We start from the raw sequence: 25,295 nt of genomic DNA, 5'->3' as shown, positions 1-25,295 counted from the left end.
ACGAGGGTGCGCGCCTCGGGACCGAGCCTTTCACCTTCCCGCTCCAGGCCCGAGGCGCCCGTGTGGTAGGGATGAGAGAGGGGGAAGGAGGAGTGAGAAGCGGCTCCCGAGAACGCGCTTTCCAGGCACTGACACGTCGCGCAGAGCTCCCCGCCCCCCTTTTTTTTTAATCCCTTCCCGGGCTAAGGGCCGGGAGCAGCAATCCAGACCGAGGCCGCAGGTCCTGCGCTTGCAGCCCCCAGCACTGTCTCCACAAGGGCCCGCCCGGATGCGCGCGCACCCACAGCGTGGCGGGTGAGCGGGCGGGCGGACGCGAACGTGCAGAGCCGCTTCTCTTGCGTGGCGATGGAGGACTGGGTCCGACCCCGCGGGCTGCGCCGCCGCGGGCGGGGGGAGGCCGCGCCGCTGCTGATGGCGGTGCTGCTGCTGCTGCAGGCTGCGCCCGGGCGGGGCAAGGCTACCCAGGAGCCCGCCGAGCAGCAGCGGCCCCGGGCCCCCGAGGGCGAGTGCCACTTCTACGCCGGAGGTCAAGTGTACCCGGGGGAGGCGGCCCGCGTGCCGGTGTCGGACCACTCTCTGCACCTCAGCAAGGCTAAGAGTAGGTGCTGCCTCAGTCCGGGGTCGGGGGGGGGGGGGTCAGGGCTGGACCCGCACGGGCGGGGCCCTCGGATGTGGGACTGCACCCCTAACCGCAACGCGGTCTGCGCCGGCCACACTGGGATTAGGGGAAGCGCTAAGGATGTTGTGACACGGGAAGCGTCTGCTTAATAAGCCACCGCCGGCCCCGCGACCCGATTGTCCCCAGGGCCCGTTAGCTTGTGTGGAGTTATAAATCTGTGCCCCATCCCGGCTTTGGAATAAGTTTTGCACGTGCCGTTGTGTTCTGGGACAAAAGGAAAGCGCGCGCTAGCGGACATTTAAAGCCACGGGCTAATCCGATCTGTGCCACTTCGTGTTTGGGTGACTTTGGGCAAATTGCTTTGCCACTGGGCCTCAGTTTCCCCACCTGCAAGATAAAGGGGTTTCCCATTAAATTCCCATCTAGTTCTAAATTTGTGATAGTGGTAGTGATGATGTGGTAGTAGTAGTAATAGTGGTAGAAGTGGTGGTAGTAGTAGTTAGTAGTGGTAGTAGTAACAGTAATTAGGGTGATTGGATTATAGCTTCTAGGTTCTCTTTCTGCTTCAAATGTATTGTCCTGTTATCTAAGGGCAATAAAATGATTCCTTTCCAGACCAATAACTTTAATGTTTCTTACATTTTTTGTGTGTGTGTTTCCCAAAACTAATATAGTACTCTTAAGGGACCAGTGGAAGAGGAAGTGGAATGGGTAAATTGCATTAAATTTAGGTTCATAAACCTTTGTTCCCAGCCAGTTTGATTATTTGCCTTTCTAGCCTACTTTAAAAAGGACACGTCAGTGATACTACGTTCAAGTCGTGAGAACTAGATTGTGTGCCCCTGTTAAGAGATTAAAGACTAACACTTGGAGGAAAGACTATCATTTTTAGTATTTTTGGTCAAATTAGTTTAACATCAAAGGTAAATATGTAATTTATTTGTTCGACCAGCACAGTTCTGAAGGCAAGCAAATGTTTGTGGATTGATTAAAAATCCACCATTTTTAATCCACCAATTAAATCCACCAGAACTGTATCTGGAGACACCCTTTTAGTTTAGAAAAATCATACTCTTTGTAAGTGGAAACAATTGCTTAAGATACTTTGCAAATCTTAAAAAATCAGTCTAAATGTGAGTTGTCATGATCACAATCACTAAGTGGCCCATATTGCAGGTATAAATGTACTCAGAGACAAATCTGAACTGAAACAAGTCCAAACATTTAAGCTGATATTATCATTTTGCTTTCTAAAACTTTTTTATTTTCAAGCATAATTCTGTATATTTGCATGCTTCCAATATAATCATACTTTGATGGAATGGCATGGCATGGAGAGGACCCTTGATTTCTCAAGAGTTAAGCCTGGTAATTTTTCTAAGTTCAGGGAAATTCATCACCAATTTTGCTAAGTGGTATTTTTCAATTACAATAAATTTCAAATATAATATATATTGGGGCAGCTAGGTGGCGCAGTGGACAGAACACCAGCCCTGAATTCAGGAGGACCCAAGTTCAAATGTGGTCTCAGACACTTAACACTTCCTAGCTGTGTGACCCTGGGCAAGTCACTTAACCCCAGCCTCAGAAAAATAAAAAAAATAATAATATATATTATTGAGGGAATGCTGGCTGCATTGAAGGGACTTCCCACATAAGTATTTAAAAGATCTTTGAAATAATGTAGACATACACATACTTTTAAGAAGACATTTATAAATCTTGCTATATCAGATCCCTTGTCATTATTCCACAGGGAAAGTGAATCTATATATTTATGGCTTTTATTTTGAAAAAAATTACTGTCACTTCTGAACAATTGTAATTTCCAAATTTTACTGATTTTCTTTAGCCTAGTAAGGTACCTTAAAATGTTTGTGGCATCTAGGCATTTACTAAACAAATTATACCTATCCATGACTTCTCATGAAAACCAAAGTTTCCTCTTTGCCTGAAAGCACATTTTACTTTTATGTATTTGCTTCATTTCTATATAGGCACTTAACAAATTGACACTTCCAAGAGCCCTAGCTGGAGTTCAGTTCATATATATAACTTGCCTCTGAATGTCTACATAGTTTTTCCAAGTACATATATATTCAAGTAATGATACAGGCAAACCTGACTTTGCAAAAATCAAAACTTGCTGAATAAAAGTTAACAATTTTTTTTCTTTTTTCTTTAATCACCTAGGTAATTTTCATTAATCACTTATGAGCATCCCCATATTTTGATCCCTACTGACTCCTTATTTTGATAATTTGATCATTATAATAATCCTTTTAATACTTTCTTAGCACAAAACATAAAATTCAATTCAAATCTGCTATTTGTGAGTGTCTTTGCCCATTGTTGAAACTGCAAAGATTTATTATACTTTAGAAAAATTTATAAATGGGTACTAGCTTTGGAAAGTAGAAAAAACTGGGTCCTTTCTACTTAAAGCATCTTGTTTATCAATATTTGCTGAATACCTGCCATATTTTGGGTGCTGCTGTTTCAAAGTCCAATTCTTTTTGTACAGCAAAATAACTGTTTGGACATGTATACGTATATTGTATTTAACTTATACTTTAACATATTTAACATGTATTGCTCAATGCCATCTGGGGGGGGATGGGGAAGGAGGGGAAAATTGGAACAAAAGGTTTTGCAATTGTCAAATACTGAAAAATTACCCATGCATATTTCTTGTAAGTAAAAAGCTATAATAAAAAAATTTGGGGGGTTCTGTACTGAAAACATAATCTCTGCTTTCCAGAAATTTCAGGGAAACATCATTGTCTTATGAGCCTTCAGAAGCCAAACAGCTATCTAATTTATTCATTATCTATTTTAGTGAAGTTTTAAGATTCTGACAAATGGCATCAAGTAGTAATGATAACTAAATTCTGGAAATCTCTCATGGACCTAGGAGCCCTCTTCCAAAAAACAAGCATATGAAACTTGTCATTCAGTCTTCTGTAACTCTGTGGGCCTTGTTTTGTGTCAAAAGTATTCATTAGTATGAAAGACGATTTTCTAGGAAGCAACCTCAGGCAATTTCTCCAGCAAGTCTCTGTGACATAACCTTTCAGATTAACAATGTGTGCAATTTCTCTCTCTCTCTCTTTCTGTTTTTTTTTTTTTTTTTTTTTTTTTTAAGTTTCAAAGTCAGCACCTTATTGGGAAGGAACAGCTGTGATAAATGGAGAATTTAAGGAGCTCAAACTAAGTGATTATCGAGGAAAATATTTGGTTTTCTTCTTCTATCCACTTGACTTGTAAGTAAGACTCTCCAAAGTATTATACATCAAAACTTCAGTTACTTAGTATCCAATAAAGCAGAACTCTCATGTCAGTTAACCAGAAATTTTTCTCAACATTCAGCTTTTGGAACTATGCAAACTCAAACACAGTAATTCCAATATCCTACATTTACTCTAACTACAGCATTTTTATTCACAGTTATTAAAATGCCTTAGAGGAAAGAGAAATTGGACTTAGAGTCAGGAGGGAGATTTTGAATCCCAGTTGTGACAAGTCATGTAACCATAAGCATGTCACTTAATTTAGTGACTTTACCTGAGCTTTAGTTTTCGCCAAGAAAATGGCCAAGTATGACATTTTCAAACTGCATGAAAATAAGAGTATGCAAAAATAACCCCGGGTTTCCTATTTGAATACAATTTCTAATATTCCATAAAAGCTCTTTTAAAGTGCTTCCTCATGGCATGGAGCTGACTCTGGTTTCTTGAAGTTCATGCCAGAGGAGCATAAGCAAAAGAAGGTTTGAGTTCAGACTTAGTGATGGATTGCATGTTGTCAGATGTTAGCTGAGCTAACTTCTGATAGAATCATCACCATATAAGCTTCAGAATGATGTGCTTTAAGCCCTGCAATTTGAAAGACCATCTAAGCCACAGTGAGGGATTTTTTTTTAATCAAAATCCATAGAGGGAGTACCCATATTGGCAAAATTACAATTTATTGACTTATTTATGATGCCAAAAAAGGAAATAGAAAAATGCTTCCTGGCATATCTGCAACAAATTAATTTTATCGTTTCATTTGAATTCACTTGAAATTCCTTCAGTATAGTTTAAGCTTACTGGGAGACTACATAAGCCCATTTCTATTGGTTCCTCCTTAGATTCCTCCAAATTGGGAAGATTTGGCATTACACTCCATGAATTCTACCAAATCAACTTTATTAAGCTGTTTAGCTGAACAGATCTGTAAGAAAAAATTTCTAATTAAAGTAACATTTGAACAACTGCAGTGTGTAATATGACAATCTAGTAAAAACTCAAACTGAAAAATGCCTATATATGAATGCACAAAATAGGGGTGTGCTAGTAAATGTTTAGCAAACAAGTTCTCCTGGTATTACACATTTTTAAAAATACAATCTGCATTATTAGCACTTTAAAGTAGCAAAGCAATAAATCAAGCCCAGATTTGTACCAGTTGTCAATTTTTGAGGGGTAAATCTCGCCCTGAAAATTTAGCAATCAGGTTCTCCTATTAAAGCTAATTTATGGATAAAATAAGAATGAACATTTAGAATTTGTTATAGTAAGAAGGCTCAGTTGCTTTCACTATAAGGACAAAAAAACCACCTTGGATTGATAAAATAAAATTTTTAAAAGTAGTCTAAGGCAACTGAAAAGGTGTTTGCAATTCTGATTTGTTTTTTAAAAACTCAATAGGAAACAAGTAGTTATTATTCTACAAGTACAAAACATGTCAGTTTTCCTATCCTGGGCATGTTCCCTGGAAAGAGTCCTGAGGTTTTGTCCCAAAAGCTATGTTTTGTGCCTTTCAACAAAGTGATGAAATGCCTGGCCTTTTTTCTGCTACTATTTTTATTTATCTGCCCTAAGTCATTTGGGGAAATCTGGCTGAGAAACCAAAATATTGGAAAATTTAAATTGAGTAAAGGAAACAATTCACTCCTCAATATAACCAGTGTTTCTCCCAGTGAGGAGAGAAATAGCTTTTGGAGAAGACAAAGGGTTGTAAAAACTCTTTAATTACCTAAAAGCTGGATAAGTTCCTTGCAGTAGTCAAATATTAAGTTTTAAGCACTGTTCAAATCACTGGGGACACGAAAAGTTAGAGAGTTCCTCCTCTCATGGAGCTCATAATCTACTGCTGGAGATGGTTTGCAAATAACCAAGCTATATACAAGATACAAGAAATAATCCGCAGAGAAGAATTATCATTAAGGAGGATTAGGAAAGTCTTTCTGTAGAAGGTGGAAAGCCAAAAGGCAGAGTTGAAGGAGGAGAGCCTTGCATGCTTGGGGAAACAGCTGGTGGAATGCCCAGTCAGGACATGAAGTGTCTTGTTCAAAGAACAGTAAGGAAGTCAGTGTCATCACTGGATCACAGAGAAATGAAGGAGGAAGTGGCTTTTGTAGGATATTGAAATGAGTTCTAGGATTCTTGAAGAAAGTGTCGGTCATCTCTAATAAGTTCTGGTATATAAAAGTTTCTGGAATCATCAAAAATATCTTCTAAATTGATTACTGTGTGTGGTAATTTCATATCTAAAACTGATATTAAGTGTATATTAAGCCTCTTAGAGTCTAGAGAATGTTCTGGAGAAAATGGAAATTGTTTTGATACTAAACAAATATGAATAATTTCTGAGAAAACTGAATTGCTTTTTCTTTTTTTTTTTTTTTTTTCTATCTTTCAGCACTTTTGTATGTCCTACTGAAATTATCGCTTTTGGTGATAGAATTGAAGAATTCAAAGCAATAAATACAGAGGTGGTTGCATGCTCTGTTGATTCACAGTTTACCCATTTAGCATGGTATGTGATTTACCTTTACATGTTTTTTACTTTTTTTTAAAAAAGAAGTAGCTATTAATTTATAGATTGGATTCCTTTATGGCAATAAAAATGTACTTAAGGTTTTATATCAGAATATTCAGTAATTGATTTATAAAGTGGGTAATGAACTACTGATCTAATCAAATTAAAATATGAATGCCTAAGAAGACTTATTTACTTTTTAAATGGCAAAAGTGGATTAAATGCAAAATTTATGAAAAGATAAAAATATATGTTTTTGGATGTGGCCAATGTGGGGGTGGATCAAGCCTCTCCAAAAGGAGAGGGTAAATTCAATGATAAGAGAACTATTTCCAAAGGAGAAAGCTTAGCAAAGAAGAAGGGACAAAAAGCATTCATAGAAGTGTAACACAAGTTTTGCTTGTTTTGTTTAATTGTATATTTATTATATATACTTTTTTTTTTTCCAGTAGAGGTGGGGAGGAGAGAAAAAGATAATTGTTCAATTAAACTATACTTTTAAAGAAGGAAAACATGATGTTGATGGGGGAAAATGCTGGATTTTTAAAATTGTGCCTGTATTTGATTTGTGACCTTGAGCTGAGAGAAAAAATAGCTTTGAAATTTGTTGTTTTATTGGCAAACTTTTTTAGGGAGGCATCATGGTCCAGTTGAAAATGCTGAACTTGAGTTCAAATCCCAGCTCTTCCTTTTTTGAATTTGGCAAATCACTAAAATGAATTACTTATTGCTAAAATGAAGGGCTGGACCTCCAAATCCTTTTCACCTCTGAATAGAGGTGATTAATAGAAACACCATAGTGTTTAACTGTTTTTAGCCAATGAGAATCATAATCTATAAGAAATATACACTTGATTTTTTTTTTTTAAAGGATTAATACCCCTCGGAAACAAGGAGGTCTTGGGCCAATGAAGATTCCACTTCTTTCAGATTTGACCCACCAAATTTCAAAAGATTATGGAGTTTATCTGGAGGACTCAGGTCATACTCTTAGGTACTTCCTTCCAAATTTATTTCCTACTCTGCTTTTCTTAAATTGAATTTTATTTGGTTTAATGGATAACAAAGTTTGTTTAAAAAATTATTTACATCTTTAAGGCTGTTGTAAATGCTTTAGGAATGTTAGATGAATGTGATTATATGTGTCTCTCTCTATGTAGATAGATGAAGAAATAAGCCATTTCAATATATTATTTGTATGTGCATATATAATATACATATATGGCATGCTGAAGTAATGCATTGAAAGCCAACTCCTCATTGACATGGATGAAAATTTAAGGGATTTCATTAAACAGTTTTCACTAGGCCTATGATGTTAATGTTAAGTAAATAATTTCCCAAAAAATTGGTTAAAACATCATTAAATGAATAAAGGGGGGGGGGCAGAGGGAGAATAGTGACTTATCCAGAGTCACACAATTAGTATCAAGTGTTCGAAGCTGAATTTGAACCCAGGTCCTCCTGACTCCCAAGCCAGTGCTCTTATCCACTGTACCACCTAGCAACCCCAGGGTAATAATCTTCAAAGAATTTACTTTGGATTTGTAGGTAGAAAATATTTTTGAACTATGCATCTCAGTAGCAGCAGTCAATCCCCTAGATTAGCTTTGCTGGGAAGGATTGTGCCAGTTTTAAGATTAAATTCTTTAAAAAAAAAAAAAATTAGGTTCTTTTGTCAGTTAATTTTGTGTCACTCTAATTTCCAATAACAAGATTTCTGAGCAGCCAGTGATATCTTCCATGTGTAGGAAGATAACACTATAACATTTAAATAACATGTGTGAATTATTTTTCCAATAAAAATTAAGGATTTTATTTTATTTCTCCTGCCTCATAAGTATTGTAGATTGTTATTTAGAGTACAGTCTTTACTATATCATACCATATATGTATCATATAACCTTTCCTTATTAATATGATCTATCCAAATGAGTATAATATCGTATTATAGACACAAAATGAAAGAACACTAAAGGAATGGAAACTCCCAACTTTAATAGGGGCTAATTTCATAAGCCATATAGCCAGTCTGTTTCCTCATTTTTAGAATGGGAATAAGAGTTGCATTTATTTCTTGGGGTTGTAAGCATAAAGTGAGAGTGATAGTTATAAACCTTGAAGTGCTATATAAATTTTAGCTGCTGCTGTTAAAACAATGATGCATCTTTATTCCTATCCCAATGGCTCATCTTGGTGTGTGCATGACCCTAGGTTTTCCAAAACTATCACAGGAGAGGCAAACTTCTGCAGGAAAGACTGCAATCTCACTGTGGACTGGGTGTCTAAGGATTATCCTAGCCAAGTCAGGAGTATGGTATTGAATATTTTATTTAGCACATCAATTCCTAAACACACTTCTAAGTTACAGAGGAGTTGAAATTCTGCTTCATTGGAGGGAATACCTTTACTGATAAATTATACATTCTTGAAGAATCAAAACGAGGAGTAAATTGTTAGTAGTGAACTAATAAAAACTAATTAGTAAATGAAGTTACTAGAAAGAAAAATATTAATCCAGGAAGATTAATAAAATTCTTAATTTCACATGGTAAATGGTTCCATTGTAGTCTCCAAGCTTTTATATTGACTGTGCTTCCTCTTGATATCTCTGATTCCCTTCAAGATTCAGCTCAAATTGAATCTCTTTCCCTCAACTTTCTTCTACTCATAATATAAATAAATATATCATTTATATTTTATTTTTATGCATGTGTCCCTATCAGAAAGCATAACATAAGTGCTTAATAAATGGTATATTGATTAACAATTGATTTGCATAGAAATAATAACTAAATATATGCAAGTTGATGAAGCCACTGAAAGTGTGAAGAGAGAAAGGTTGCCCAGGACAAAAGTCTTTGGGATAGTTAGACAGTGTTATCATTGATGAACCAGCAAAAGACATGGCAGAGAAAGCCTAGTCAAACAGGGAGAGAGAGAGAGAACCAAGAGAAAATGCTATCATAAAATTCTAGAAAGGATAGAATATCCAGGAAGAGGAGAAGGGTAGTCATCATTGTCTGGTGCTCTAGAGAGGTCACATTAGATGAAGACTGAGAAAAGATCTTCTCATAAGATTATTGTTAACATTAGAGAAAGCAGTTTCAATTAAGAAAGGAAGTTAGAAGTGAGATTGCAAAGGGTTTATTAGTAAGTGAGGAGAGGAAGTTAGGGACAACGAATAGACATGTTTTCTAAAAGTTTGGCTGAGAAAGAGAGAGAGAAATGACACTTTTATCTTACAGAACCTGGGGTGGTAGGGAAGATTTGTTTGAATGGGGTAGGGAGAGACCCAGTAGATAAGGAAAATTGCTAAAGAAATAGAAAGACAGAAGAACCACTTCTGTCAGAGATTGAGAGGAGAGAGTACTTCGGGATTATCTTATCTTAAGTTTCTCCAGACTAAATATTGCTTTGAGATTCTTAGTGATAAAATTAAATAAAATGGGTAATAAAAAATTATTGGGTGATACTTTTTTCACTTTTGCTCTCCCAGGATATATTTATCTTGTCTATATTTATGTAACTTCATTGCCCTTTCTTGTAGAGGTAAGTTCCTTAAGGGCAGGAAATGTTTGATTTTTGTCCTTATACTTGCAGTGTATATCACATAACCAATGAAAAACAAACTTGTTGATTAATTCCTTAGCAGAGAGACTTAAAAATGTAGGATGTTTGTTTGTGCACAATTAAAGAAGAAAAGTCCCAGGAGATTGTTTTAGATTCTGTCTCTTGAGTCATCTGTTGTGGATATTAGAGAGTAGAGATATTTGCCTTAACTGAAAAAGAAATTTATTTCTTTTAATTATTCTTCAATTTTCAGAGGTCTTTTCATTATTGATGATAAAGGAATTCTACGACAGATTACAATGAATGATCTTCCTGTTGGTAGATCAGTTGATGAAACACTACGTTTGGTCCAAGCATTCCAGTATACTGACAAACATGGAGAAGGTGACCTTTTCTTTTCTGTTTTAGAGTTAGCAGCTATCACAGGCTTTTTATCTTATTAGTCTAAAAAATAGCAACACAGCTTCCTTTCTTGTACAGAAATAAATTTAGATGTGGTCATTTCAGTCTTCTGATTAAGCTGTAGTTCAAATTGAGAACTAATTCACTTATTATTTGAGGAGTTTAATTTGTTTATAAAATTCATTTCACAGATTGTTACTAATACAATCTTACCTTCCAAATCAAGGGAAAAAATAAAAACAGAATCAAATTACTTAAATTGCACACAATTTGAAATTGGGTTGCTCACTCAAGAATTACTGAATGTAGCCATAAATTTGTGACACTATTTTTTTTCCAGTTTAGATTTCTGTAATTTAAAAGCATGCCAGATTCTTACTGTTTTAATGAGCACTCATTTGTATTTACCCATTGTTCTTGTTTTCAAAAATATAGTAATTTCCTTGAGTCTCCTTGTTGTGACAATTAGTGGAAACCTATCATTAAGTTCCTTTGCTCTAGGGAGTTTTAATGGTGACCAAACTAAATGAAAATTTCAGGTTGTTCAGCTTCTAGTACAGATCATAATTTCTTTAAACATTCAATTCAGTGTGTGGGTCAAAGAGGAAGTTTCTTTTTGTTTTTCAAATATTCCTTTTGCTGGAGTAATGAACCAGGCCATTGGGTACAAAGTGCTAACTTTTATGTGGCTTGCATTTTGGTAAGAATTCTGTGTAAATATCTAAGCTCAACTGTCTAATGATTTTACTTGAACAAATTTTCTAACTAATATTTGAGACGTTAATTCGGTCCATTTTTTTCATTGTAAATTTTTAACTAAACATAAATTGACATTTGTGAGCTTAGGCTAGTTTTCTGCTAGCTTATTCAAAGCATCTGAAATTTTTTTCTTAGGGAAAACAATCTCACATAAAAAATAGAATGCTCAGCCCCAAATTACAATTCTGTAATTGTATAGCAGTAGCATTTGGTTCCAGTAATTAAAAAAAAACAACAAAGATAATTAAAAAAAAAAAGTTAATGTTTGATTATTTGTTTTTCCTTCCCATTAGTTTGCCCTGCTGGTTGGAAACCTGGTAGTGAAACGGTAAGTTTAACTAATTTGACTTGAGACTGGAAGCAAAGTAGATGGAAGGCAAAAATCAGATAAGCTTAAATGTGATTTCTCATGGTAGTACCATCTTCATTAATGAGCCCCAGTGTCAGAAGGCAAAACTTCTTAGCCCTTTAGGAAAGTAATTGGAGCTGGAATATGCAGACTTCTAAGATATTGTCAAAATTTGACTTATCTTAAAATTTACAATATCTTAGAATCTGTTTACATCCAATATAATTTCCCTATAGAGTAGAACTCATGCTTGTTTATTATGGAAAATATCAATTTACTAAGATGGCACAGTTAGTTAATGGATATGGGACTACAAATCCAGTCTCCTGATACCCAGATAATATCACTGGTTAAAAATTCACATTTATACAATTCTTTGCAATATACACAGAACCATAGGAAGCTGGTTTCCGTTATACCAAGTTCCTCTTTAAATAGTACAAAGCTACATGAAATTAATAAAAATTCCAAATGAAATACAAAAAAAGTATTTTAGTGTATGCTTTAAGATATATGACAATGACTTGGATTTGATTAACTTTTGGATGAGTTACCTGTATTTTACACACTAACAAAGGCAAAAGACTCCTTAAAAAAAATTAGTATTAAGGAAGAGTTTATTTGTTATATAAATTGTTTGCTTTGCATGCAACTTGTCAAACTGCTATTGCAAAGTGTAGCGTTGTATCACAAACTTGTTTCTAGTTACTAAAATATCAATGCACTTAATACTTTTTTAAAAAATATATTTCAGCAAGTATTTATTTATAGACAGCAACTGCATCCAGGGTATTCTCCCTAAGTATTAAATTTTTTAGTTTGGCAACAGTTAGATTTTGAGAATCACTGACCCTTTTTATCCCGCAAAAATTATAAATTAGAAGAACTCTAATTTTCCCATTAAAATTGAGATCACTTAACCAAAAATTTTGTCTGGGAGGAAATTACTTTTAAAATAAATTAACATCTGTAGACATGCTCTATCAATGTGCTTGATTTAATTAGATCAAACCTGAAGAAGCTATGAAAGCCTGGTGGCCAAAAGAAGAGTTGTAAGTATATTGAGGGAATTTGTATACAGATGTTAATCTACTAAATAAAATCTAAATCTGTTAATGGAGCATTTCAAATGAATAAATATGAAGAAACAGGACTTACTCATTTGTGCTAAATGTGCCCATGTATTAATAGTATTTCTGGCCCTGGCAGGCAAGTGCCTTCATCAGTTATATAACACTTGGGGTCCTTCCCAGGTCCTTCCCCATTCTAGGCCTATGATCCTTTGATCATCTATGAGAAAAATAACAGTTTTAAGTCATAGGAATGAGCAAGGGCAGCTATTCAGTTAAGTGATTTTCAACTGTGAATATAAGTTTGCAAACAATTCTCTCCTGATGTAAATTCACATTAAAAAAAAAAACCCACCTATGTGAACTGGACTGTTTCCTCTCTCCCCACTCTTGCCCTTCCACCGAGCCTCCCACATCACCTCACCCCCAAAAACCAAACAAGAACCTTGCCAGTGAAGGCTGTGCAGAGAGAGGGCCACCCCTCTCCTCGAGACCTTTGCTCTTCTCTGCTTTTGCCCATGTATCTGTCTGGTGTCCACATATCTGGTTCCTATGTGTTCATCCTCTCATTTGTAGCCATGTCCTCTGCTCATTTCTCTTTCTCTTCTCATTTCTCTCTCCCCAGAACCCACGTATCTTTAAACAGTGTGCTGGATCCATTTCTTACTCTCTCCCCCTTTGGCTCAGGGCCTCTTTCTGCCTGGTTTCCTCCTTTCCCCCACATGCAGGAAAATTCACATTACATAAACATTGCTTTACATAGAGTTGTATTGAATGGTCCACTTTGATAAAGGGAGAATGTGTGTACTTTGAATATGATAATGAGCCTTCTGAATAAATTACTTTCTTCTTTCTTACACAGATAATTCCAGATCCAGCTGGAAAATTGAAGTATTTTGATAAACAAAATTAAAATGTTTGCTCAGGTCATGTCAAGTTCCAAGATTACAAATAAAATTTTAGTGGTTTTGATACTACTTTGTGTTTGTAGTGATTGGAATGTACCTTAATTGGAGGAAACAGAAGGGGGCATGATGTTACAGCACCAGGAACACTGCTTCCCATAACCCATGGTATTATTCCTTGATGAATTATCTTGGAGGACTCACAATAAAAAAAGAAAACCTATTGAGAATTCTTTGTCTCCTTGGGAATAGGAAAGGGACAAGCAGTCAAGTTTTCAGACCCTTCTGAGAAGAGGCAGCAAACATATTGCACGTAAAAAAGAAAATTCTTGTCATCAAAGGCATGATAATGTGAAGTTGTGAAAATGTGGTACAATTGTGTGACAGGAATTCTTATAGACTATTTAGCATATGCAAATGGACTATTCAGGTGAGCAGTATAATTCTCCATTGTGTCATATACACCTCAGAAATTTACTGATGTACATAAAAGCCCTTAAATATCTACTCATCCATCATCATTTAATATATTTTATACCCGTTAGTTCTTGCAGTTCATATATCTACTCTGAGTCACAAATTATTTAAATTGTGTTCTTTGAGTTCCCTTTTACTAGCTGAAAACATTTCTTCATACTTTTAATATCATTAAACCAATAAATATGTATTAAAGCATTATATTTAGGCACTGTGCCAAGTGGCAGGAACACAAAGATAAGACCATTAACAGTTTCTGCCATCAAAGAACTTACATTCTAATGAAAATATATATAATTGTATATAGAAATATGTTTTGGGAGGTCAAATGCATTAGTGGCTGAACCAAAGAAATGAGGAAAGACTTCATATGCAAATTGGCTCTTGAAGGGATTTCAGATGGCGGAGATGAGGAAGAAATTCATCCCAGGATTGGAGGATAGTCAGTGCAAAGGAACATGAAGGAGATGGAATGGTGTATGAGGAAGTCAGTAGCCAGATCCTGTGATAGGTGAACTGTAGTAAGATTTGGAAAGGTGGAAATGGAGTAAACATGGTAGAGAAAAGTCAGGAAATTGCATAACCTCTTCCCCAGTTTCTCTTGGAAACTGTTAAATCAAACCTCTAAAGGGATTTTGGAGTGATAGAACCTACAGAAAAAATAAAACAGTTTTTTAGCTTAAGATAATTTAGGACTTCAAGGAAGGTCTGTATATAAAAGGGGGGCACAGTCTAGTGCAGACAGTGTCTGAGCAAGCCAGAAAAAGGCTCTTGGCCATAGCATAGACCAGCTATCCTGACCTCTTGGTCCTAGCTTAGGAGGCTAACAGGACAGCAGGCCAGCTGTGAGGTCTCTGGAAAGCAAACTGCTAGTCCAGGAATCCCTAGCACATCAGAAGCACCTAGGCTGGGTTATATCACCACAAGAATCTTGGGATAGTCTCAATCCTATTTAAAATACTAGAAAGTATAGGAATAAGTGGAATTTTATATAAAATGATTAGTATCTTAGCTGAAACCTTCAGCAAGCATTATAGATGATGGACATAAACTAGAAATTTACCCACTAAGAATGGGTAGGAAGCCCATTATTATTACTCAGTATTGTACTAGAAATGTTAGCTTTAGCAGTAAGAAAAAGAAGTTGAAGGAATTAAAATAGGCAACGAGAAAATAAAACTCTTTGCAGATAAAGGTATCCAGTAGGTAAAAACCTACTGGAAATAACAAGCAAAGTTACAGGATGTTTTAAAAAAAAAGGCCACATAAATCCATCAGTATTTCTTCGTATTATTAATAAAGCCCAGCAACAAGAGATAAAGAGAAATTTCATCTAACATAACTATAGATAATATGAATGAATTTGGGAGTTTACATACCAAGACAAACACAGGATGAATAAATTTACAAACACCACTGAGCTAAACAATTGGAAAAATATCAATTGCTTATAGGTAGGCCCAGCTAATATAAAAATGACAATATCTAAATTTACTTACAGTGCCAATATCCAAACTACCAAAAAATTATTTGATAGAGCTAGAAAAAATCTGGAAGAACAAAAGGTCAAGATGATCAAGAAAATTTATAGGAAGAAAATGCCAAGAGAAGTGGCCTAGCCCTACCACAGCTAAAACTGTAAAGTGGCTGTCATCAAAACTATTTGGTACTGGCTAAGAAATAGACTGGTGGATCAGTGGAATAGATTAGTTACAAAGGACACAATAGTCAATGATTATAGTAATCTTTTTGATAAACCCTAAAATGCCAGCTTCTGGGATAAGAACTTAGTATTTTACAAAAACTGCTGGGAAAATTGGAAAATAATATGGCAGAAACAAGTAAGTGACCATCTCACATCATATACCAAAACCAAGGACAAAATGGGTATAAGATTTAGACAAAAAATATCAGCAAATTAGAAGAGCAAGGAATAGCTTGCCTGTCAGATTTGTGAAGATTTTATGCCCAACAGCAGATAAAGAACATTATAAAATACAAAACGGATAATTGACTAAATTAAAAAGGTTTTGAACAAAACTAATGAAAACTAAGATTAGAAGGAAAGCGGAAAGCTCAAAAACAAAAGCCTCATTTCTGAAATAAGAGAACTAAGTCAAATTTATAAAAATACAAACCATTTCCCAGTTGATAAGTGGTCAAAGGATATGAACAGGCAATATTCAGGTGAAGAAATTAAAGCTATCTATAGCCATATTAAAATGTTTTGAATCATTTTTGATTAGAGAAATGCTAATTAAGACCACTGAGGCATCACTTTACACCTCTCTGGCCAGGATGACAGAAAAAGATAAATGTTGGAGGGAATGGGGAAAACTGGGACACTAATGCATTTTGGTAGAGTTGTGAACCAATCCAACTGTTATGGAGAGCAACTTGGAACTATGCCCAAAGGGCTATCAAACTAGGCATATGCTTTGATCCAGCAGTATCACTACTGGGTCTGTAACTCAGAGATCATAAAAAAATAAAATAAAAATGAAAATAATCCACATGTGCAAAAATGTGTAGCAGCTTTTTTGTGATGGCAAAGAACTGGAAAATGAGTGAATGCCCATCAACTGGAGAAAGACTAAGTTGTGATAATGTGAAATTGTAATGGAATATTCTATATTCTATAACAATGGAATATTTATTATTGTTCTATAAGAAATGACGAGCTGGCTGATTCCAGAAAAAACAAGAAAGACATGAACATGATGCTGAGTGAAGTGAGAAAACAGTATACTCAGCAACAAGAAGATTGTGCGATGATCAGCTATGATATACTTAGCTCCTCTCAGCAATTCAGTGATCCAAGACAATTCCAATAAAGTTTGGATAGAAAATGCCATCCACATCCAGAGAAATAACTATAGAGATTAAATGCAAATTAAAGCATACTATTTTTACCTTTTTTCCCTCTTTCTTGTGGTTTTTCCTTTTTGGATTTTTCTTTCCCAATATGACTCACATGGAAAACTAAAAAATGAATGTACACACATAATCTAATACATTTTGTGTGTGTGTCGAGGGGGGGGGATTCAATAGCATTTTATTTTTCCAGTTACATGTAAAGATACTTTTCAACATTTATTTTTGTAGGATTTTGAATTCCAAATTTTTTTCCCTTTCTTCCCTCCTTTCTAAGATACCAAGAAATCTGATATAGGTTTTACATGCACAATAATTTTAAACATATTTCCATATTAGTCATTAAAAAAAATTTTTTTTAAAGACTTCTATGAACTGATACAGATTGAAGTGAGCAGAACCAGGAGTAGTACATTAGGTATGATAATAGCAATGATGAGGTCTAGATTTAGGGAACCAAAATGAGATTAGGGTTTCTGGTTGTCAGGGAATTAAATGATAAGGTCTAGTGGCAGGTTTGGGGTTCAGGGAACCAAATGGAGAGGTTTGGCTCCCCTGAACCCCCTTGGGATTCAGCACAAGGGTAGGGAGTTTGGGGGATTCCCTTCTGACGGTGCAGAGATCCTCTGTAAAAGAATTTACAGACCCAAAAACCTAGACATAAAGTCTGGTTAGGGAAATAGGTGAGGGTAAAGAGAAGGTGGCACTGGAAAATAATATTCCAGGGGATAGAGGCTCCTTGGCATAGCAAGCATGGCATAGCTGGCATGTTTGGGACTTCTGCAAAGAGGATTTTAGATTGGCTCTTTTATAATAGGAGTTTTAGCTACAAGCTGAAGGGAACTCATGGGATATAATTCAATGAGTTTCTTTCTAGATAACAGAATGAAACTGTTTGTCCTTCGGGCAGGATCCCTTGAAGATTTTCTCCTTCAAGGATTTTTAGAGTTTCAGGGGCCCCTCTTCAACAACACTGTGTGATAATCAACTATGATAAGACTTGGTTCTTTTAACCAAAACACAGATCAAAGATAATTCCAAAAGACTCATGATGGAAAATGATATCCACATCTGGAGAAAAAAGCGTGGAGTCTGAATGCAGAATAAAGCATTACTAGTTTGACTTTTTTTTGGGGGGGGGTGTTTTTTTGTTTTTTCTTTCTCATGGCCAGATATAGATCAGGACCATCAGGCATCTCCAGATGCCCCTGGAGGCAGTGGGAGACCTTGGCCTTTTTAAGCTAAGGTCTTCAACAGGTCTCCGTTTGACTAAGGCCACACCCATTCAGACTTGGTGGCAATTGAGGCAAAGAAACTCAACAAGTCAAAACAAAACAAAACAAAACTCTAAATCAGGGAGGGGAATACTCTTAGGGTTTTTGGCCAAAGCAGAAATGATTACTTTTTACATTCATCTGAGTCAATTCAGGACCCAAAAGATGACCAATGGGGCTTGTTTGGCCTGGGATCTCTTAGTGGCCAGTCAACGAGAATCAGGGTGTTTTGGGTTTAAGGCATAGTCCTTAAAGAAATCTAGCCAGTAAAACCCAAGTTATATTGGGAGTGGTCCAAAAGAAAAAGAAAAACGTTTGAGAGCATGTGTAGGTAAAGGTAAGATTCCCTATGTGGACAGAGAAAGGGGAAGGATGGAAGGAAGAAAAGGAGGAAGGGAGGGAAGAAAAGAAGGAAGGGAGGGAAGAAGGAAGGAACTAACTGTTATCCTCATTTGAAAGATGAGGAAATTACCTCAGATTGAGTGACTTGCTTAGCATAACACAACTGGTAAGAATCCAAGGTCAGATTTGAATTCAAGTATCTTTTTACCTTGCCTATCTAGAAGACAAATTATTTAAATTCCCTAAACCCCAATTTTTTTCATCTGCAAAATAAGTGGATTGAATTAAGTGTAAACTTCAAGCTTTAAACATGATCCTCTGATCTTAAATACAATTATTATTACCTATAAAACTGTCTTGAACTTAAATTTTAAAAATAGGAGGCTTATGAATATATTTCATAAATTTCTACAAAAGTGCCTGTCACTATGATAACCAATGGGGCTTGAAGATAATCGTGAAAGTCTTTCTTCACAAAGTTTATATTCTAATGGGAAAGAAAATGTGTTCATTACAAAGGTATGTGCAGAATGTACAAAATATATACATATATCACCAGAGATGAACCACTGAAAAAAATGTCTTTTCATGTCAAGGATGGATACCTTATAATTAGGAATTGAAGGAGAAGGAATATATTTAGTCCCTACTCAGTTACAGTAATAGATATAGCCATTCCTTGGATTCCAGCAATCCCCAAAGCACACTTAGTATCACCCAGAGGCCACTTCATTTTTCAGTGACTAACAAAGTTTGTAGATTTGCCAGGATCTATTGCTACGACATACACAGAAGTCAATTTATTGGCCTTTGTGTACTTTGTTCTATAAGAAAGTAGCAGGAGCAAGAAAAGGGAAGCAGAGCTCAAGCCACCCAATTTCAATCACAGAACCTGAACTATTATCTATTAAACATCTTTCCATCTTGTCTACAAGTATTTCATGAAAAACATCTGGCAATGTCTTACTAAAATTCATATGCAGGGTGTCCCAAGTCTTAAGGCTGCTTCAAGCTTCTTTTGGGACACCAGGACTTTCAAAAATCTGAGATCCAATTTCGAGATGACAGCTGAGGATTCAATAAAGCCAGTGGGGAAAACAAAGGCCCAGAGAGGTGGGGGTCTTGTCACACAGCTAGAGAGAGCAAAGACTAGAACTCTAAATTTGCTGTAGCAACAGGGATTCTGTAGCTGACTAGGAATACCTCTGAGAACTACTACAGACAACTGGGTTGCCTGGCTTCATGGCCAGAAACCTGTAAGAATACAGGGAATATTATCTGTATGCTCAATTGCTTTCATTCAGACGACATTTAGTTCCAAGAACCTTCAAATCAAGATCATCTCAATCTATCTTAGTGACTACTCTTTTCATCCACTTCATTTTCCACCTTCTCTTCCTAGTGTTATTATTTCCCCTCCATCACCACCATCACCACTCCCCAAAACACCTATCAAAGCTGTTTTTGAAAGGAAAAAAATCAGGTGTGAAGGGTTTGGGGAGAAAGAGGCACATTTGTGTATTCTTCATAGAATTGTAAATTGGTCCTGCCATTCTAGAAAGCAGTTTGAAACTATGAGAATGGGCACAGAATAAACATTAATATAGCATAGATTATGTGTCAGGAACTAATGCTTTTTGCAAATAGCTCTGTGTTTCAAGAGTTACTAAATTGTACATACCCTTTAACCCAGCTAGATTACTACTAAGTCTATACCCAAAAAAATCAAGGAAAGAGAAAGACCCATATGTGTAAAAGATATTTGTAGCAGTTCTTTTAGTGATAGCCAAAAATTAGAAATTAAGCATTTGTTCTATCAAAAAATAACTAAACAAATTGTGATATGAATTCCATTATGATGTGGTTAATGGCAGTGCAGAGAGTTGTAAGAATTGGGGTGGGAATCCCCTTGGGGCAAAGGTCCAACATGAAAGAATTCACGAATCCGAAAAGTCTGAATGGCAAAAGGGAGGTTTATTATTGGCTGAGAAGCCAGCTTTGCTAAGAAGACAGCCTTCTTAGTGGCAAGAGGTCCTGTTAAGGAAATAAAGGTTAACACTGAGAAAAGGGTCTCTTCAAAGCAGGCAAGAGTCTTGGCAGGCACCTGTGCCAAGGAGAGAGGTTCCTTGGCAAAGCACAAATCCTGCTTCAGACTTCTGCAAAGATTTGGGGTTCAGAGTTGTCTTTTTATTGGCAGTGTGGGGGTAGGGCTTCCATTGAATAAGATTCCTTCAATATTGTCACTGTCCCCAGCCCTAGATATCCAGTTGAAAAGAAAGTTCTTGGAAGTTTCAAGCCATTCAATAACTGGGAGTTCAAGCTACTGGGAGTGGTCTTGGGCTAATCTTAATGAAACCACTTAACTGCCCTGAAGGATGAGTCTCTGTCAGAGAGTTTCAGAGCTCACCCCTATGACTTCCCTCCTAAAGTCAAGGGAGACAGTTTCAGGGTTCACCCCCATCAATTATACTAAAAATTACAAAATTGTTGCAGAGTTATCAAATGGAGAACAATTTGTACAAGAGCATAGAGACTTGGGAATTCTGATCAAACTAATTTAAGTTAGAGAAGAAACTTGTGTAAGCCTCAAAATCTAAACTAAGACAGGAATAATTGAATGGCTAATATCCCTAAGAGGAGAAATAGTTATTTGACCAAGGCAAGTTGTAGTTAGAATACCCAGAACAGAGTCAGTAAGCAAAGCAATGCAATTACTCCTTTGGGGGTAAAGAAAAGTATAAATTGATTTCTGAATTTCAGAAAAATGGAAAGAGGGAGGAAAAGTCTGGGAAATTCATTGTGAATGATAAATTGTGAAAAAGAATATAGAGCAGATTGGAGGGTTCGAGAGCCAAGAAAGGGAAGATGCTGGGGGCTGAAGGTGGCAGAGCAAAGACTAGAAACAGCCTTAGATAGAATTCTGTAATTTGGTTTGAAGGGATACCTTTCCAGTTTTATTTCTTATTTACCATCCCCACACTCTCCTTAGGATTTATTATGATCAGACTCACTATACATGTTTTAAAAAGCTTTTTGCATTCATTCATTTAATCCAAGTTATGAAAATGCCCACTATGTGCCTAGAAGGCTGGGTTGGGAGGGAGAAAATTCTTGGAAGCAAAGTGGTTTGCCCAAGGCTGAACATATCAACAGTATCAAAGACAGTATTTGAACCTATATCCTCTGAATTGAAAGGAGATATATATATATATTGGTCATTTGAATCTGGGCAGCTCACTTAAACAGCAGGACAGACAAGTCAAATTTAACAGCAAGGTAGTGGAGATTGGTAGAAAGAACCCAGAGGCTGAATTGGGAGACACTCGATTCTAGTCCCAAATCTTCCATATTCCAGTTACATCTAAAATCTGTTCTTGCTCCAATAATTAACAAATACTTATTAAGTCCCATGTACTAGGAATAAAAGAGGCAAAAGTGAGACAGTCTCTGTCCTCAAAGAGTTTATATCTTAATAAGAAAACAAAATGATAAAATATATACAAAATAAATACAGTGTTTAATATGAGCATGGAAATAATAATTGGCAAAATCCAGAAAGGCTTCTTGAAGATGACAACTGAACAGAGCCTTGTAGGGAGCTAAGAGTTACAAAAAGTGGAAGTAGGGCGAAAGAGTCTATCTTTCAATTTCCTACAACATTCAAGAATACTAACAAGAAGCTACCACTTAGAACATTCTCCCACTCATCTTATATGTTAGAAAACTAAGGGGAAGATAATAATAAAAATTAACATTTACATAGCATTTTAAAGATTTGCAAAGTCCTTTAAATATATCATTTGATTCTAACAACAACCCTGAGGCAGGCGCTGTTATTACCCCCATGTTACAGATAAGGAAACTGAGCCACAGAGAGATTAAGTGACTAGTCCAGAGTGATACAGTTGCTAAATGTCAGAGCCAGGATTTGTGCTCAAGGTATTCCAGTACTGTGCCAAGCTGCCTGGGGTGAGAAGAACAAAAGAACAACAACAAAAAAGAACAAAACACCAACAGAATTCTAGATTAAAAAACAGGGACAATGGCAACAAAGTTTTAAAAAATGGCAAAATGATCAGACTGAATTTTTAATGTTGATATGTAATACATGTGCAGCAAAATAATGTGTTAAGTATTTAGAAAAATCATCTTTTTCTGCTTTGGCAGAGAAGAAAACAGAAGCAATATAGTACTAAATTAGGTTATGAACATAATTTAGATTAAGAAGAGTTTGTTTTTTTTTTTTTTTTTTTTAAATCAAAAACCTCTTTTCTGGCAGTTCTTACAGGTGATCCTTCTCCAGGAAGACAAGAATGCTTTTTTAGTCAAACAACTCTATTCCTACCCTCCTTAAATGCTCTCTCATCCTTAGTTTCCAAAAGGTTGCATTTTTTAGGGTGTCACTGGATAACACTTTTTCCAACGGTTTTTTGATGCATTGTGGACATGAAATGTCGCTGACCATCTAAATATAACATGGAATCTGAAACAAAAAAAAAAAAGATTGTTACTTGAGAAACTTACATCTCAGCAAATCAGGACACGAGCAGATAATGGCAAACAAGTGAGCAAATGACAGTGACATACCACCAAAATCTTCTAAGAGGCTTCTCTGACAATCACTTGCTAGATGGAAGACCACTCAGAATATCCCTTAGCTCCGATCTGTCATCCAGCTCATAGGTTAAAAAATGAAGGGGAAGATAAACTTGTTCTATTCCCCTGTTCCAATGTAAGCTCCTTGATCATTTGCTAGATAGAAGATTAGGAGACTCTAAAAAGTAGTATGAGAAGATTCCCATTCTTCAGCTCTCAGGCTGGAGGTACTGACTGTGGAGCAGTCCCTGGTTGCTACCACCAATTAACTAATAGTAAGAGTAAGTGTCTCCCATGGGTCCTCACAGACTGCAAAGACTATTCAAAAGCTGTAAGCAATATTTCTCCCTCCCTTGGTTGCAGAACTGAGAAACTATGCATAAAAAAGTGAAAAACTATATCTAACACTAGATTTGCTTATTCATTGATTTCAGATAACTACTTTTATTTTACTGTCTTCTGTGTTAGAAAAAAAGACTTACTGGGAAATGTGGAGGGAAAGGAAAACAAAGATGACATAAAAACAAAATTGAAAAACAATGACAGAAAAGGGCACATGCTAATGCAATTGGTTTACATTTTGGGAGCTGAGAATCAGGGATCCTAAGAATTTATTCTCCAAATAATATGTCTAGGAATCAGAACATAGAGAGCTATGTGAGTGAAGGACTCTGTGTGAATAGTTGTGTTGTGTGTGTGTTTAAACATAATAAGTTTTAACCTATGTCAGACTGTTTGCTGTCTTGGGGAGGGAGAAAGAAAAACCTGGAACACAATGTCTTGCAAAAATGGATGTTGAAAATTATCTTGACATGTATTTGGAAAATAAAATACTATTGAAAATAAATATAACAAGGACATAAAATTCTGACAATGCTTTCCCCATCCTTAAAAACACCACCATTGTTGCTTACCTCCATAAGTTTTGGGAATCACCAATGGCACATCTTTTTCAACAAAAAATGTGAAATGGAAGACATTGGTAGTCTTGTGTTCTTTAGTACCAGGAAAAGATACTTCGCTGTGCACTCTAACTTGAATGTGGTTCTTTTCAGTAAAACAAACCTAAGAGAGTATTTTTAAAAAGAAAGAATAACTTAGACAACCACATTACTAAGAATGGGGGAAAAAAAGGCAGTTATAAGAGGGAAAAAACCCTAAGATAAAGAAATAGGGTTTTTTTGTCCTTCCTTTCCCATTCCATTAGCAATTTCTCCCTCCTCAAATTATTTTTACTATTTCTAAATATATAGGTATAGATAGAAAATATTATTTAATTTCTCATTTCACACCTACCTGGGAAGAAAGGAATAGTAGTGATCCAATTTCAACAGGGCTCTGAAACATAATATCATCTACAGCAACTAGAAAAGGTCTGGTACCACTATTGATGGAAAAAAAGAATTATGTTTCAATGATTTGGTAACCTTTCTTTATTTAAGGGAAAAACACATTCAGACCCCACTCAAATATTTAGAAGTACTATCAATATATACATCACAACTTACGCAAAATTACAAGCAGTAGCCCAACCAAGTTCAAATGCTTTTCTCATAAGGAAACCTCCAAAGATTCTATTGAAAATGTTCCGTTCCTGTGTTTAAAAAACACAAATTTATATGTAACAACACAAATGAAAGAAAGAACAAACTATACTAAGGGGAAGGAATTGAGCCTAAAAGAAGATTCTCAGAATTCACAGATACATGTGAATCACTCATCAATAGGCATTCTATTTATTGACTATTTTCTTTCTAATATACAAGCATAAAATTACACTACCTCAGGATGGCATATATGTAGGCTCTTCAATTTTGTATCTTCCATCCACACTGAATCAGGAGGTAAAATTCGACTTTGAAAACTTATACTCCTGTGCAAATTAAGATCAGTTCAATTATTTCAATATGAGAATTTTATTTTTTCTGTTTCTTTTTTTTATGCATAGATAATTCTTCAACATTAATCCTTGCAAAACCTTGTTCTCCGATTCCCCCCACTTCTTCCACCCCTTCCCCTAAATGGCAAGTAGTCCAATATTTGTTAAACATGATAGCAGAATGTTAAATCCAATGTATGTATATTTAAACAATCGTCTTGCTGCACAAGAAAAATCAAACTAGAAAAAAATGAGAAAGAAAATAAGATGCAAGCAAACAATAACAAAAAGAGTGAAAATGCGATGTTGTGAACCACACTCAGTTCACACAGTCCTCTCTCTGGGTGTAGATGGCTCTCTTCATCACAAGA

General features: G+C 36.0%; 2 protein-coding genes across 7 annotated transcripts in view; one reads left to right on the top strand and one right to left on the bottom strand.

Moving 5' to 3' along the window:
* Window positions 1–25: 25 nt before the first annotated feature.
* Window positions 26–13,554, top strand: PRDX4 (peroxiredoxin 4). Of its 2 annotated transcripts, XM_074300928.1 has the most exons (8): window positions 212–598; window positions 3,765–3,882; window positions 6,305–6,421; window positions 7,296–7,418; window positions 10,251–10,381; window positions 11,452–11,486; window positions 12,513–12,559; window positions 13,440–13,554. In XM_074300928.1, exons 1-8 carry the CDS (start codon window positions 346–348, stop codon window positions 13,441–13,443), a joined length of 828 nt encoding a protein of 275 aa, XP_074157029.1. In that variant the 5' UTR covers window positions 212–345; the 3' UTR covers window positions 13,444–13,554. The 2 variants fall into 2 exon arrangements, with proteins under 2 accessions (XP_074157027.1, XP_074157029.1); XM_074300926.1 differs by lacking the exon at window positions 12,513–12,559 and having other exon boundaries at window positions 26–598.
* Window positions 13,555–21,895: 8,341 nt separating this feature from the next.
* The window catches only part of ACOT9 (acyl-CoA thioesterase 9), a 29,984-nt gene continuing 26,584 nt past the window's right edge, over window positions 21,896–25,295 (bottom strand). For all 5 annotated transcript variants that reach the window (XM_074300921.1, XM_074300924.1, XM_074300925.1 and 2 more), the window contains 5 exons: window positions 24,828–24,918; window positions 24,554–24,639; window positions 24,342–24,429; window positions 23,960–24,110; window positions 21,896–22,932 (listed from right to left, as the gene is read on the bottom strand). In XM_074300921.1, the coding sequence (XP_074157022.1) occupies window positions 22,850–22,932; window positions 23,960–24,110; window positions 24,342–24,429; window positions 24,554–24,639; window positions 24,828–24,918 (499 nt within the window). In that variant the 3' untranslated portion in view covers window positions 21,896–22,849. The remainder of the gene's footprint in view (window positions 22,933–23,959; window positions 24,111–24,341; window positions 24,430–24,553; window positions 24,640–24,827; window positions 24,919–25,295) is intronic.

Source organism: Sminthopsis crassicaudata, chromosome 3 (assembly GCF_048593235.1).
Source record: "Sminthopsis crassicaudata isolate SCR6 chromosome 3, ASM4859323v1, whole genome shotgun sequence".
Lineage (NCBI taxonomy): Eukaryota > Metazoa > Chordata > Mammalia > Dasyuromorphia > Dasyuridae > Sminthopsis > Sminthopsis crassicaudata.
This window is presented reverse-complemented; position numbering and strand designations above follow the sequence as displayed.

Bases quoted from the DNA above. Each gene is read 5' to 3' on its own strand.
- PRDX4 (XM_074300926.1), top strand. From the start codon at position 346: ATGGAGGACTGGGTCCGACCCCGCGGGCTGCGCCGCCGCGGGCGGGGG. The intron at 599-3,764 runs GTAGGTGCTGCC...TTTTTTTTTAAG, and splicing joins GCACCTCAGCAAGGCTAAGA to TTTCAAAGTCAGCACCTTAT. The intron at 3,883-6,304 runs GTAAGTAAGACT...TCTATCTTTCAG, and splicing joins TTCTTCTATCCACTTGACTT to CACTTTTGTATGTCCTACTG.